The sequence below is a fragment of the Pectinophora gossypiella genome, chromosome 7, assembly GCF_024362695.1.
Source record: "Pectinophora gossypiella chromosome 7, ilPecGoss1.1, whole genome shotgun sequence".
In the NCBI taxonomy this organism is placed as follows: Eukaryota; Metazoa; Arthropoda; class Insecta; order Lepidoptera; family Gelechiidae; genus Pectinophora; species Pectinophora gossypiella.
In genome coordinates, this window is record NC_065410.1 from 8363213 (window position 1) to 8379310 (window position 16098).

The window sequence follows — 16098 nt, forward strand, 5'->3', positions numbered from 1 at the left end:
GGTGATTTAAGCTTAAAAAGGCCAAAATTGCTACCACCCAAAGCTACTAACTTCCATGGCAAATAATTCAATAAAAAAAAGAGCTGTCATGTTCTATAAGAGCAGTTTCCGCAGAGCATTTTTTACTACGGAACATTTCCGTCTTATGCGTAGCATCTCTACTTGGTCTGTGACTATCAATCACTATGCATGTTGTAAGTTGCGCTATATCACTAGTGTCAAAACTAATAAAAAAGTATGAATGATTGAATGAACAATTGAATGAAGGGTTACGAAAAAAACAGCTGTAACAATTTTAATTTTGAGTCGAAAGAATCTGATTTTATAGTTCCCATAGAAACATTAAAAAATGTCTAAAAAGTCAATAACTTTAGACATTGACCCAACTATAATGGAGAAAAACATGAGAATTATAAAGGCAAGTATGGATAAAATCCCTAGTTATTATCGTTATTTGCTTGCTTTTCGCAATAATATTGTTAATAATTCATTATTTAACAGGAAAACCCTGTAGAGGAGGAGATAAACAAATTATTCGCTTCAGTAGACACTATGCCGTCGAAGCTTGTCAAACCAACACCAGGTACCTGTTCCTGTCTATATAACTATTTTCTTTGTTATTGATTATTTACATTTACGCTATTCTTAATTATTAACCTCGTCAATCATTTTCCAGGATTCTGTGTCAAAACATTTACAAAACCTGAGGGTAAGAAAGTTTTTGTGAATATTTGCTTAACAGAGTCCATACCATGCCCTCGGGACATAACAAATGATGAGCTTATGCAAATCCTCAATTCTGAGGACCCCTCCAGCTACAGGGTGCCTATGAGCATCGGGGAAGGGCGCACAGAGCCGGATAAGTCTGGAGCTCCTGCCACAGTGTATGACGTAGCTATAAACCCAGACTTTTTCAAGAAAATAGAAAAGGATGACTTGTTTCAAACATTTTTCCTTACTGTTGTCTTTGAGGGTCTACAGGACAAATACCAATTTGAAATAGATATACAAAAGTATAACATTCTAAAGAATAGAAAGTCCATTGGAACTTTACAGTCTCATAGGATTCAGGTGAGAGATGTGAAGACATGTAAGGATGCCATGAAACCTCCTCTGATAGAAGAGATCAATGAGAAGTTACCACAAAAGATAACAGAAATCCCTGACATAAAGAAGAAGGAGATAGTGTATAGACTGAGACGTGAACCTCCCACTGGAGAAATAGAATACTTGTTGGCTGAGTTTATGATTCCTGCTGCTGTAAGTCAACTTGGGTTTTTACATATTAGCTGATGAATTACTTTGTGAACTTAAATAATATTATATTTAGTAAACAATAGGTCTTTGTTAAGAAATCATTGTAATAACAAAGAGGCCATGTCCAGCAAGGGAATAATACTGATGATGATGATGACTGGTGCAGGAGACAAGAATTAGAAGGGTATCATGAGCCCTCCACAATTCTGTGATATCTGAGCTTTTCAATTAAAACTGGCAACGATAATCATTTCTGTGCAACCTTCCAGGTGGAATTAAAAGATCTCAACTTAGAAGTGGGAGAAGACCGCTTAGTTCTGGACTCGAAGGGGCTCTATGACCCGGTGGACTTCTTCCTGCCCTGTAGTGTTGATCAGGACATCATTGATGCCCAGCTTAATAGGAACAATGATGTGAGTTTCAAACTCTTTGTTTCTAGTACTAAAGAAAACTTAAGAATTATAGTTTCACAGCAATAATTTCTTGAACTGAACTAAGAATAAGAACAAATTTTTGTGTTCTTTCTTGATTAATGCTTGAGCAATGTTGGTCATTTAATTAAGACCATTCATAAATATACCTTTTCTTTTTCAGATGTTATCTGTGAAAATGCCTGTCATCCATTAGATTAGATTATTTAAATAATTACCTATTACAAAATAATAAGTGAATATTCCAATTGTTGTTTATTTTTTCTGAGTCATGTCAAATAAAACTTATTAATATGTTCAAATAATTTATTTATTAGTTAATAAGATATTTTAGAAAGGCACACTTTTACAAAAGGTTACATATTACATAAGCATACGAAAATATTGCATGGTATTTTCTAAAAAAAAATGAGATTCTATAATTAATATTCAATATCTTTTGAGATTATTATAATTTATACATATAAATATCAAAAATAAATGCAAGAAAAATAAGTATTTATTAAATGCTAATTGGAAAAGAATGTATATAGGAGGAATTTATAAACCATTTCAAAAGTGGCTTTAAGTTGTCTTTGATTACTTGTGGCTTTGCCCACCCTATTAGGGATTGCGCCGCCTAGAGATCGCAACTAAGATTAAAAAAATAGTTTTTTACTAAGTAATTGTTATAAAATTGTTTTCCTACTTAATCTATTTTTTATATTGTCTAATGATTACCTAATATCACTCACTCTGAACTCTTTGTGATATCATATTTAGAATATAATAATGATTACCTATTTATTTGTATACTTAAGCAGTAATTGATTTTGTACATTGTTTATTAACTTATTTGGGACAGACTTGAACCCAAAGGAAATATAATTGAAACAAACATTGCTATCAATATTCAATTTACGAAAATGCACAGTCGGACTATGAAAAATAAATATTCTATTCAGTATAGTTGCTTATCATCCCGGAAATTTCGAATTTTGTTAGATCAAGAACAGATTCTAACTTCACTTGCTAAACCTGCGACGTAGGTGAGTTTATTTATAATACAGAGTTTATACTACTATGTATCTTTAAGTTAATTCAACACTGGTTATATTGGTGCCGATTCCAGTATACACCATCTTTCTTATTCGCCGAAAAGGAAAAGGACAGTCATAAAATTTATGAAACGCACATGAAAATTTTAGGCAGAAATTTAAAAAAACTCCCAAAATTTTATATTGGTTAGTAACAGAATTAAGTTGACAGCACATGTGAAACGGGTTGCATAACAGCGAGATGCCTATAAATTCGCACGGATAACTCATTCATTTTAAAATTAACAGTTGTCAATCTCCCGTCCCTTTCCTTTTCGGTAGATAAGAAAATGACGGGTATAACTTAAAATAAAATAAGGTGTCTGCGGGAATCGAAGCGTTATCTACATTAATAATTTTACGCGAAAGAAAGCTTGGCATTATTAAGTAATTAATAGTCATTTTTTGATTTGAAGCCTCAATTCCACTTACGTTATTAGAGATCGATTTGATCAGTTTTTTAATCTTCTCGCCGTTACACTTAAACTAATATGTTCATTCAACACTACCTATATACAACAACTGAGAGTCTAAAAAGGTCGCATTCAAGCAATTCACATAAAAAAGCGATATTGCTATTTGACATTTGCGCATAAAAAAATGTGCGCAATGTTAAATTGCAATATTGCTTTTTTAAATGAATTGCTTCAATGCGGCCTTTTTAACCCTGATCTACAGCACAGCAGAATGGTTCATATGCCAAGTAGTTATATTGCAACTTTCGCTGGCATGGTGTTCATACTAAAACTCATCATGGAACCCATGACTTCTGACTCTTATATCGTCAATTTCCGCTAACAAATGGGGATCATATTTCCTCAGATGTGGCTTGATTTCTTCCAACATACTCGTATACTCCTTAACAGGTATAGATATAACGCTGCTAAATCTGTGTTGGTGGTTTCTTCCAAGATATAGACGGAGAGACGGGTAGCTCGTAATTTGTTCGTGTTGGCACAAACCGCGCTCGTTCATGCAGTTCACTTTGCCTAATTGCACTGCATTGTTTAGGAGCTGGGGATAAAAAAAAGTTAATGGTTATACATATTTTGAAACATTAAAACAACGAGCGTACACAATTACTAAATCAACAATATTTACAACATAAATATTTAGCTAAATCCGTGTTTTTAGATCAAGAAGTAGCAAAAGTCTTTTATGATCTTTCTTCTTTTGAAAGTCTTTTTTAACGTGTGTAGCATAGCAATATAAATGGAAGCGAGTTGACCAGTACCCGTACCATGGAGCCCGCATGTCGCGGGCGATGCGATATCCAATAGAATTGGTCTATTTATTGAGTAGTCAATAGCGTTAGTAGCCAATAGCGTTGGTACAGCTACAGAAAACGGGACTTCCTGTAACAGTCAGATGGAAGTGTGACTGTGGTGTTAAAAAACAGGGAAGGCATCGGTCTAAGTGTACGCAGATCGGTAGAGGTATATGTATATGCATCCGAAAATAAGGAAAGAAAAAAGTAAAATAAACATAATGAATACTTACAATACCAGCGATGGCGAAGTCGGCGTACATTTCATAGCACCGGAAGCATCGCGGGGAGTGGAAGTAGACCAACCAGGGTTTCTTGCCACTGGAACAGAATTTATGATTGTAGCCACTCGTAGTCATGCGATTAATATAGCCTACGCCTAGATATCCAGTCGGTGATCATTTACTACTTTTTTCCGGGTTTCGTCATTCTTCAGAGGTCGGTTCCTGAACTCTAAAACTAAACTAAATCTTGGGGCAGCTTTTTTTTCACAATGCCAAGCGCTGTTAAGCCGTTGGGCACGGTTACTACTTACTGATGTAAGTATGTAGTCATCCCACTACATCATCAATAGAAGAGAAGACAATGCATAAAGTATACGCCTGAAAGTAATACCTGGTGGGAGTCAGCTCCTCAGCGATGACGTGTCGAGAGAAGGTCTGCCAGGTGAGCTTGAGCACTGAGTCGTCGATGTACTCCAGCGCCCATTCCAGCATGTACGGGGCTTGGCCCAGGTGTTGTAGGCTTACTCTGTGGAATTAATAACAGTTTGTATCTTGATAAAATCCTATTCTATGATTGGCTATAATTTCAATGATTTTGTAGCAGTTGTTAGTTTCAACCAATCACAGGATAGGATGTCCACAAGTCCACACATTATCGTACGCGCGTAATCCCAGACGGGGTGGGCAGAATCACATGTATTCAAAGACAACTTCCAGCCATTGTTGATACTTAGTTTCAATTTTGCTCCCAGTCCAGAATAGAAGCACTAGCTAATCTATACCTTAGAATAAGGAATAATACTACGTATAGAACGGCAGCTCTCCGCTCTCCACCAGCGTCTGAGCTAGGTTTACCGCACCCCCCCCCCCCCCCCTCGAACATAGTTTACACTTGAATCCTATAGTGTCAGACGTCACACACACAGATGCGCGTGTACGATAATGTCAATGTGTAGTGTCTGTGTCAAACGAGGTTGTTCGTATGAAGTGTCCGGGTTGTGTCTATACTGCCTATATTACGGTGACACGCATGTGCATTTGTGTTTGTAAATTTCTATTTCAAATATACTTTATTGCACCAAAATAAAATCAAATAGTTACAAAAGTGACTTAACTAGTACGCGGCAAATGGCGCTTAAAGCCGTTTTTTCCTGGCAACCATAAGATGAGGAAAATATGCAGTTTTTTTGTGAATTTTACATTGTACTCACGTATAATGCTGCCCGGAAGCGAAGGGATATAGCCGCGCCGTCGGCGCGCGCACATTGCTACAGAACCCGCCCGTGTAGTGGGCGCATTGCATCGCGCCCACACGGACGAACCCTAACGGTCGCAGCTGGAAAACACAAACAATCATTACTTAAAGACAATGTAATGTACCATAATGTCCATGGGCCGCGGCGATCAATTGCCATCCAGTGGGACGTCTGCACGTTTGCCTCAACTTTATATGGAATTTGTATAGAATACTTCGCTGTGACGTCATTAAAACAATCAAATACAAAAAGTACAAAAAATGTTAAAAACAATTTACAGTGATATAGGGTCTAGCCTGTAAAGACTTCGATTTTCTAAATAGTTGTACTCATTAGTGCTTATTTCTGTACTCGCCATATAAGTTTATTTTAAGTTATATCTGTAATTTTCTTAACCACCGAAGAAGAAAGGGACGGGTAATCAACAGGCATACAATATAATGGAACACATGTAAATTATAGGCAAAAATTTAAAAAGCCCTCCCAAAATTTTATGTTGGCCAATAACCCGACATAATTAAGTTGACAGCACACTACAAACAGGTTGCATATCAGCGAGATGCCTATTTTATTCCTCCGCGTTATTCATTCATTCACTCATTCCTTTTAAAATTAACAGTTGGCAATCATCCGTCTCTTTCCTTTACGGCGAATAAGAAAATGATGGGTATAACTTATAATTAGGTGTCTGCAGGAATCGGTGCCATTATAAGTAAAAAAAATAATGGGAATGCTTTTTGATCTATATCAAGATTAGCATTATCGAATGTGTCTTTGACTAAGATATCTACCCTATTATCTAGAAATTGTAATGTATTGAAATATAGGTCACAAAAAAAAAGAAAAAATGAATGAATGAAATATAGGTCTATAGGTGATATGGCGGTCATACCGTCGTGGCATCATGTCGAGGGTGACGCGCGCAATGTAACAACTACTAAGTTGTGACAACTACTAAGTTGTCACATTGCCGGCGTCACCCTGCGCCGCGTTAGCGCCCCGTCACCCTCGCAGTGTGTCGAGAGCTTTAACCTCGCCGAGATTTCCAGACACAATAGTTAAACAATGGGGTTTGGGGTTTTTAAAGAAAATTCGGTCTTATGACTTTAAGCAAGTGTATCGACAATACTTTGTTAGCGACGAGCCTCCATTGGTGCAGTAGGTCGTCACAGAGGCGGCCACAGTGTGCCGGCAGGAACGCCACCACCCACGTGTGGGAGCGTTGAGGGGACATTATCTCTAAGATCTGTTGCTCGTTTAACTCCATGTCTGGAACAAATGTACATTGAGATTGAATGATTTATTTCAACATTATTTATTGCATGGTTTGTCCCACAGCAACTATGTGTATCAGTAGGGTCTGCATGACAACCGCGCCGCGTGCGGGTCGCATTTTATCGAGGCGTTCGACCAGTAGCCGTTTGAAGTCCATCTACGTAGATAGCATTCGTATTGGTCGAAGCGCTCAATATAATACGCGTCGTGCGCGGCGCGGACCCGGTCCCGGTGTCATGCAGACCCGGTTGGAGATATTTACTAAGTCGTCGGGTGTAGAAAGGCGCCTTTATTGAAGCAGTAGTTACAAGGCCCTCCTTGTTGGCAACAATATACTCTTCTATCTGGATACCTCATCCTGCGAGTATCGAATAGGGAATAATACGAACAGTAAGATATTATACATCATTACTGCGGGTAGTTACACACACATATCAATAACCTTGGATTTATGAAAAAGTTCCATTCAACAAATTTAGAATTCAGTTACAATTCACTCATTAAAGCGACTTTGTAGAAATAACAATCCACCGAGAAAGTCAAAGAGCATTTGCGTGTAGGATAGCGTTATTGTATCGTACACTCTTCCCTTCTCTATCTCTCATTATCTCACTCTTCCTTATTCTTACCTTGTGTATCGAGCAGCAGGTCAATGAACTCGAGTAACTCTGTCTCCTGGACGCGCCCGCTGTAGTAGTGTCTCTGATGACCAGACTGTACTAATATCGCGGGCTGGTCCGAAGCCACTTGTCGGCAATACTTGTCTGTGTTTAGTGTGCATACCATTATGCCGAACTGTGAACAATATTGAAATAAAGAATTTGGCTTGTTGCAAATGTTCCTATTTCTACACTATAAGGCATCAGACAGCTTTGAGTTAGAGGCTCCCACACTAGCGTCTTTCGAGCGTCGTTGTCGTGCCAGCGTCCGCGCAACAACCACTCGACGTCGACGCCGCGGCGACGCCGCGGCGACGCGACGCCAGCGCTGGCAGCGCCGTCTTAAACTAGGCTGGGGCCCTTGGGCACTCAAGAATTTGGGGCCCTTTTGGAAAGTAAAGAAAGCGAATAGGAAAGTAAAAAACGAAAAACACTTACATTTTTTACTAAGTACCTATGAACCCATAGGTAATCAAATACAGCATAGGTTTTTGCAAAAGTAGCAGTCATCGATAATATAATGGCGTAGTATATGATATGCCTTGTAAATCTAACCTTCTGATAAGATTCATGATTTGTGGAAAAAGTGTAATGTGCCTGACAAAAATGTTTAGAGAATAAATGTGTGAGAGAAATTGTGGATCTCGGCACGGATCTGGGCACGGGTTGCCCTTATGGTGAAGACGGTCAAGACCAGCAGCTGAACGCCGAGCGTGCGCGGCGCTGGCGTCGCGTGTCTTATTCGTCAATAAAATATTGAGGCTTCAAGTATTAGTATGTAATATAATAAGGTTGTAATATTAGCGTTTTGTGTTGGATGTTTGTATTGTAACTTACACTGATGTCATCGTCGGTGTCGGCGAAATGCAAGCTGACTTGCGTGAACGGCTCGGCGATGTGATCCCACGATAGTTTGTACGGAACCACCGCTAACACCCATGTGCCTGCATCTGTAAGCAAGCATACATTTACAAATATATAAAGTTTTCTAGTTCACCGCCTGCCGCAACATAGTCCGGTTAACTTAGTTTATCTTATCACGGTATTAAGTGTACACCAAATCCGATATAGCAGCTAAAATGCAACTAAAAGTTACGGTATACATACAGCCTACCTATATTATGTGAAGGTAGGTTCTTACGTCTAGGTATAATTATAACTCACAGCCAGCCAATATCCTCTCCGGTTCGGTAATACGCAGCGAAAGGCTTGGTCACTCGTTGGTACTGCCCCCCCTGGCTTTTATACTGTCTACTGTATGCCTAATCTACCCAAGTATTACTGGCTAGAATCTCACTGCCTGCCAGCTAGTATCACCTTCAGTTCGGAAGCATACATCGAGTGTAGATTGAAGGTAGCGGCGGCGAGTGACTAACTCAGGCTTGGTCACTCGTTGGTACGCGCCCCTAAGTTTCAACACTCTCTTGTCTCAGACTAACCATGTTTGTATTACTAGTAACATACCGTCAGCCAATATCCTCTCTAGCTCGATAGCGAGTGTAGCTTGACGCCGGTGACAGCGAGGGACACTAACCCAGGCTTGGTCACTCGTTGGTACGCGCCCCTAGATTTTAGCACTCTCTTGTCTAAGACTAACCATGTTTGTATTACTAGTAACATACCGTCAGCCAATATCCTCTCTATCTCGATAGCGAGTGTAGCCTGACGGCGGTGACAGCGACGGCCACAAATTCGGGCTTGGTCACTCGTTGGTACGCGCCCCTAAGTTTCAACACTCTCTTGTCTAAGACTAACCATGTTTGTATTACTAGTAACTCACCGCCAGCCAATATTCTCTCTAGCTCGGTAGCAGACAGCGAGTGTAGTCTGACAGCGGTGACAGCGAGGGAGACTAATCCAGGCTTGGTCACTCGTTGGTACGCGCCCCCCGGCTTCAGTACTCCCCAGTCAGGGGTCTCTTCTACTTGTAGCGATGCGCAAAGCTCGTTCCACGTATCGCAGTCGATTTCACCTGAAAAATCATGGTTTTACTTCAATGATTTGTCAATGTTGCAGGCATAACAACAATGGACGGGTATGCTTAACTGCTTAGGAAAACACTGCCTTATAGTGAAAAACCACGTTTTTTTTTTTGGAAAAATCACATTTTGATGTGATTTTCTTTAACGAAACCTCGATTTCCTACAATTAATCTCCATCTAGGTAAAAAATTGAGACTACAAATTTTAATCGGGATTTAAACTATCGTGTCTATTGCGAGGTTTTGGTAACATAAAATCACATGTGATGTGTGTGTGTGTGTGTGTCACGTGTATGATCCAAATGTGATTTTTAGGGTTCCGTTGCCAAATGGCAAAAACGGAACCCTTATGGATTCGTCATCTGTCTGTCCGTTCGTCTGTTGTCACAGCCACTTTTTTCCGAAACTATAAGAGCTATACTGATGAAACTTTGTAAGTAGATGTATTCTGTGAACCGCATTAATATTTTCACACAAAAATGAAAAAAAGAACCAATAAATTTTGGGGGTTGCCCATACTTAGAACTGTATTATTAAGTAGTTTTTTTTAATACGTCATAAATCCTAAACCGAAATTTACATTAAAACATCGATCAAAGTTACAACGAACTACCAGAACTTTTATATTCGTTTCTTGCTGCTACGGAACCCTTCATGGGCGATTCCGACTCGCACTTGGCAGCTTTTTTTTTCAAAAAGGTACTTACAACCGATCGTATGTTAGAACAATATCAATGAAGCAGCGCAAGGGACGTATGTTTCTTCTATTAAAACCAGAGTGTCTTACCAAAGTGCATGTCAGGATGTGAAACTATCATCTGATGCAGCGTCAGTCGTTCTTGATCGTTCTCTTTGGATGAGAAGTAGATCACCCACGGGGTTTGGTGGCCACTACGTAGTTGGTTTCTGATTTTCTGAAGATAAAATAAGATTTTGACTTTATTATTAAAAATTCGCATTTAAAAAAAGGTTTGCGTTTGACCACAATCTTACACGATTACCTAGTAACAGCCTATTTGCTATAGTTTTGAAGAAAAGTGAATAGACAGGGACAAAGCAGTGGGGCGAGGTGGGGTGTTTATCTCCGCGGGAATCATTTATTAGGTCAGATTTCTGTGTGCTTTAGACAAATATGACCTACCCATTTCTATTAGGTACAGTTCAGCGGATTTTTTGCTCGCATGCCATTTGGGTATTGAATGATAAGACTAGTTTCTTTTTATTCATCATCATCTCCCTAGCATTATCCCGTTTTTTTCACAGGGTCCGCTTACCTAACCTGAAGATTTGACAGGTCCGGTTTTTTGCAGAAGCGACTGCCTGCCTCACCTTCCAACTCGGGAAGGGACAACCAGCCCAAGCGAGCCTAGTTTATTCTTTTTAATTATTAAAAATGTCAGGCTCATAATCTTACCTTTAACCTTTCGGGGTCTATCAACTCGACCTTCGGTAGAGCTGCGACGATCTCCTTCAGAATATCCCTCTCCTCTGTGCTCTCAATCTCTTTAGTGGTTCCTTTGAACTTGAATACCATTGTCGTGTATTCGTCTTTGGTTAATTTTGCGCGAAGTCCGTCATCTTCCACTACGGCTACTGTTACTAGACCTTTCTGGAATGAGAAGGAATATTAGGGGATTCGGAACGCTAACGCGCTATATCGCAGCTTGAGACCATCCGCTTCATTTTGTCGTCAATGGTGCCTATTTTGGCCGACACTTATTTTAGTTTGACTAGTGCCTTCCTTCACTTACAATAAGTGTCAAAAAGAGTTAGAGTTAGATTTAGAATTACCTCGGTGGTTGTAGTTGGCACTTTTCGTATTATTTCACCCTTCTTGTATCTTAACTGCCTTTGCTTTCACTTATTAATAAATATAGCACAAGTAACATACATATATAAACTTATGCCTATTTCCCACCGGGGTAAGCAGAGAAAGCAGAGACTATGGAATTTAATTTCCTTCGATCCTGACACATTTCTCTTGCTTCCTCCACATTTGTCAATCGTTTCATACACGCGCGCCGGTTTAGAGTAGGTCGTACTGATACTTTTCTAATGACATATCCAATTTGATCATTGTACATCCTTCTAGGTCTTCCTTTGCCAACCCTACCACCTACCTGCCATTTATATACCAACTTATTCCCTTCTCAATCCAATAACAACACAAGTAACATTAATATGAGAAGTAGCTGTAAGTTTGGAAATAGCTGTGCAATGAAAATGAATGAAAAATGTTTTTATTACCAGAAAACAATACAATGAGGCATATAAAGTAGGATGGGTACTTATATTAAAAATATATCCAAATGAACAGAGGTTCCCTAACTAGGCGGAGTATACATACGATCTGACTGCCATGCATATACGTAAATAGCTATAAAACGTAAATTGTCTGATGTTATCATAATGGTACGGATATTATTGCTGTAGTAGAACCATTCCGGATCCTGCTATTTTCCTATTGTGTGCAAGGTCTTTACATAAAACATTGAGTACAAAGTCTATACTGTACAGTCATGATGTACCCACTTTAGAACCCTGTCGGTTTCATTTGCCAAAAAAGTTACTAAGACATGGTTTCAAAGTGTACACATATTAATGCTCGTGACCGTACGATGTTTATATATTATATTTATATTATAAAAACAGGTGTTGTTAAAGAAATATTTCTCAGACGTAAGTAACCAATAGATACAATCAACCAGTAAATATTTGTACATCTGGTAAAAATCATCAGGTGACATTGTGTATCAGGGTTATTATTATTGAGCCGCCATAGGCTCCTGACATCGCTGATGTAACGATTACTCACTGACATCAGTAAGTAGTAACCGGGATCAGCGGCTCAACATGTCTTCCGAAGCACGGATCATCTTACTTTCGAACAATCAGATGATCCTGTAATATCCTAAACAAACTAGGGATCACAAAGTGATTTTTGTGATATGTCTCCACCAGGATTCGAAAACAAGAATCTATTTACAATAAAAGAAGGCAATTTTAAAACAGATATGAATTAACGAAATGGTTATTACATGTGTTTTTATAGTGTCAACGAATTCTTTAACTTTGAGAAAGTATTAATAATAATATAATTATATAAATATTTGCACACCTGCTGGCAGGTTGAATTTTATTTTATTGTTTGAATATATGCACTGTTTCAATTAGAATAAGATCTTTAACTTCGTGTTCTTGCAAGTAAATGATTATAATATGTTGGACAAAAGGTACATATCAATAACCACATAACTACGAACGTATGACGTTCTTTCCTGCCGGCTTTAATTAAAAATCAGTGCACTACAACTGAGGCTTAAAAAATAATAATTTCACTTTTTTATTACAGTACCTACCTAGTTCCATAATAATCATGAAATCTACGCCACCTAAGTATTACCTATATGTAGTTTTATAATAAAATTATAATAAAGCATATGAGGCATATTAAACATAGGAAGCATATTGAGGAGCTCGGTGGCGCAGCGGTAAACGCGCTCGGTCTGCGATTGTTGAACTTAAGCAACTTTCGCAAAGGCCGGTCATAGGATGGGTGACCACAAAAAAAAAGTTTTCATCTCGAGCTCCTCCGTGCTTCGGAAGGCACGTTAAGCTGTTGGTCCCGGCTGCATTAGCAGTCGTTAATAACCATCAATCCGCACTGGGCCCGCGTGATGGTTTAAGGCCCGTTCTCCCTATCCACCCATAGGGAAGGCCCAAGCCCCAGCAGTGGGGACGTTAATAGGCTGATGATGATGAAAGCATATGATTAATCAAAAGATCAGAAATTTCGATGATGTGTGGGTACTTAACTCATCTTGCGTATGATGTACCTCTGACTACTCCAATTGGGATATAGCGGTGAGCTTATGGTTACGTGTTATGATTTAATCAATCGTCAAACGAATGGCCTCTTTCTGTTATTTATTTTTCTACATGTTATACTATTCATCACTATTTAAAGAGCCACGCGATTGTCGGTGTAGCATTCTCCATGCTACTTTATTAGGGAAAAATAGGGAAGTACAGTAAGGTAGTATATGTTATACTATTAGGAAATAGGTATACCATAATTTAAAGCATACTTACCAAGTGTTGTGCTGACTCCACCTAGAGTGGGTTAAGGGTAAGACAGGATGGTGATGACTTACCAAGTGATAGGCGATCCTCGTTAATGCATTGTCCTCAATTCTGTTGCTGCCTAGCACATAAGCTATGGGTTTATCAGAACTCCTAATCTGGGTAATGACAGGAACATGAATTTGGTTCTTTATGTAGGTCATCACAAACTGATCCAATGCGTCTATGGTGCGTTCGCCTCTGTAGTATATGTAGCTGCCTTTTCTACCCTAAATTTTGACAATTCTGTTAACATATTGGATATGAACTCTAAGCAACAAATAAAAAAAGAACTTGGAACTAAAGTTTGGATATATAGAAAATAATTATATTGAAAAGGACAAAAATTTAAAACAACTTACATAGGGATAAAACAATAATGTTGGGTAGCTGCCAATTCTCATGGAGTTATAACAGAAGTTGTTGTAATATTTACAATTTACTGCAGCTATTTTTACCTGTAAACATACAGTGTGTAGTGAGTTCCTGGAAGAAATTGCTACAGAGCAATATGGCCTCCCATTTGTACTGTTGCTAAATTATGTTTTATATATATTTGTGTGCAATAAAGTATATTTGATTTGAGTTAAAAATACATGACAAAAATTAAGGACAACTGACAATGCACACCATTCAAGCTGTACTAGAATTATCCATTTTGCACGTAATAATAGTACTTAATGCAGATATAATCTCTAAACAAAATGGAATGATTTACTTTATGGATCATAGTATGAGAAAAGCAGATAGACTGCTGTAGTCTTCCAATATAATCCTACCATATCACCTCACCTAACAGGTGATATGTGTCTCCTCACCTAACAGGTGATATGTGTCACCTCACCTAACAGGTGATATGTGTCTCCTCACCTAACAGGTGATATGTGTCACCTCACCTAACAGGTGATATGTGTCTCCTCACCTAACAGGTGATATGTGTCACCTCACCTAACAGGTGATATGTGTCACCTCATCTAACAGGTGATATTATTGACATATTATTTGACTTTTAAGTCAGTTATGTATCTGCTTGCCAACCAAGAACTACAAAATCAAGATTTGATGCAGCTTCATATAATAAAAATCAAAAGAGAAACACATGATAATAAATACTTACAATTCCTTTATACATTTCAGCTAACTTCTTCCAGTGATCCACTAAGTTTTGACAGGGTGGACAGAATGGCGAATAGAAGTTTATGAAATGAAATCCTTCTTTTAAGTAGGTGTCTGTAATAAAATAATTTGTATTTTTAAAATAAGTATATGTAAATGCTTTTTTTTTTTAAAAAAAAAAAAAGAATTTTTAACCTTGGCAAAGGTTGTGCTTGTGCCCCATTGTTTTATGTTGTTTGTTCTTTATGCTCAATAAAGTATTTGACAGATTGATTGTACTAGACTGAATTGATATTTGATTTGGAGTGTAAGATTCTAATAAAATTAACAAACAAATTATTCTACAAAACTTACAAAAACTGCCGCTTGACAGTGTATCAACAAATGGGTCATCATGATACAGTCCGTTGTAGAACAAGTTGTTGTACTCTGTCTGGCTGTGGTAATCATATTTCCTGGTGTATGATTGGTAGCTGCCGTATACATCATACTTGTGCCTCTTATCTGGGTCTTTCAGTGTTTCATATGCTTCTGTGATTTTTAAAAACTTTTCTTGTTCTGCTTCTCCCTGTTACAAAAATTTCGATTGTCATACATAAAGTAAAAGAAGTTGAAGTAAATTTTAAAACTTCCTACTTATGATAGAGAATAAAATAGGTACTCACAGGATTTTTATCTGGGTGAAACTTTACCGCCAATTTCTTGTAAGCTTGTCTAATTTCCTGTGTCGAAGCTTGTTTCGATATACCAAGTATTTCGTAGTATGTGACATCAGTTAAGTTTACTGTTTTTAGTAGTAAAAAGCTTAGAAAAAATATTTTCAACCTGAAAGGATATATATATTATAGTGCTTCGCTTTATTAAATTATAGTACTATGTAAATCATCGTGTCGACTCACCTGTGATATTAGAAAAACAAATTACAGTAGGTCAGATTTATGTGGTAACATAACCTCCTTATTTCTATTTCAATATTAAAATATTTGATGTATACGGTTAAGTAATATGAAGTACTATAAGTTAACAAATAATTCATGTAGAATTTTGTTTAATGATTAACATAATTTAAAAGTTTTAAAGTACTTACATTTTGTTTAAAACTTGTCTAAAATTAAAGCAAGTTTGTGCGCCAATGGTGATAGAACTCTTATCTCAATTTGGTATGGGAATGCTTGCCTAGTACCAAATGATAACTTGGGATGATATTAGAACTAGAATATGACATAAATAGATAAAAATGTTTACTTTTCGTGTAGGCGGCTAGAGAAAGGCTCATCACGGATCGCGATGATGTGTCAAACTGACACTCTGACACTCATGATGTTTTTTTTTTTGTTTTGGTTTTCCCCGAAGGGTAAGGCAAAGGGAACTATGCCCATACAGCCATGTCTGACGTATTTTTTTTCTTGGTGATTAATGAAATGATGAAAGGTG

At 37.9% G+C, this 16098-nt stretch overlaps 2 protein-coding genes across 2 annotated transcripts in view; one reads left to right on the forward strand and one right to left on the reverse strand.

Moving 5' to 3' along the window:
• The first annotated feature begins 238 nt into the window (after positions 1-238).
• LOC126368071 (PIH1 domain-containing protein 1-like) lies at positions 239-1936 on the forward strand. Its single transcript, XM_050011952.1, has 5 exons — positions 239-418; positions 502-583; positions 677-1260; positions 1527-1670; positions 1852-1936. Exons 1-5 carry the CDS (start codon positions 350-352, stop codon positions 1882-1884), a joined length of 912 nt encoding a protein of 303 aa, XP_049867909.1. The 5' UTR covers positions 239-349; the 3' UTR covers positions 1885-1936.
• Positions 1937-2785: 849 nt separating this feature from the next.
• LOC126368105 (dnaJ homolog subfamily C member 10-like) overlaps positions 2786-16098 on the reverse strand; it is an 82797-nt gene continuing 69484 nt past the window's right edge. Inside the window, exons 12-26 of the mRNA XM_050011989.1 lie at positions 15330-15489; positions 15019-15232; positions 14666-14778; positions 13911-14006; positions 13581-13778; positions 10841-11035; positions 10214-10340; positions 9226-9417; positions 8283-8395; positions 7416-7581; positions 6641-6780; positions 5467-5591; positions 4647-4781; positions 4265-4352; positions 2786-3778 (exon numbers count right to left, since the gene is read on the reverse strand). Coding sequence (XP_049867946.1) covers positions 3506-3778; positions 4265-4352; positions 4647-4781; positions 5467-5591; positions 6641-6780; positions 7416-7581; positions 8283-8395; positions 9226-9417; positions 10214-10340; positions 10841-11035; positions 13581-13778; positions 13911-14006; positions 14666-14778; positions 15019-15232; positions 15330-15489 — 2335 coding nt within the window. The 3' untranslated portion in view covers positions 2786-3505. The remainder of the gene's footprint in view (positions 3779-4264; positions 4353-4646; positions 4782-5466; positions 5592-6640; positions 6781-7415; positions 7582-8282; positions 8396-9225; positions 9418-10213; positions 10341-10840; positions 11036-13580; positions 13779-13910; positions 14007-14665; positions 14779-15018; positions 15233-15329; positions 15490-16098) is intronic.

Excerpts from the sequence above, each read along its gene's own strand:
- LOC126368071 (XM_050011952.1), top strand. The coding sequence starts at position 350 with ATGTCTAAAAAGTCAATAACTTTAGACATTGACCCAACTATAATGGAG. Across the intron at positions 584-676 it reads GCTTGTCAAACCAACACCAG|GATTCTGTGTCAAAACATTT; the intron begins GTACCTGTTCCT and ends ATCATTTTCCAG. Across the intron at positions 1,671-1,851 it reads AGCTTAATAGGAACAATGAT|ATGTTATCTGTGAAAATGCC; the intron begins GTGAGTTTCAAA and ends TTTCTTTTTCAG.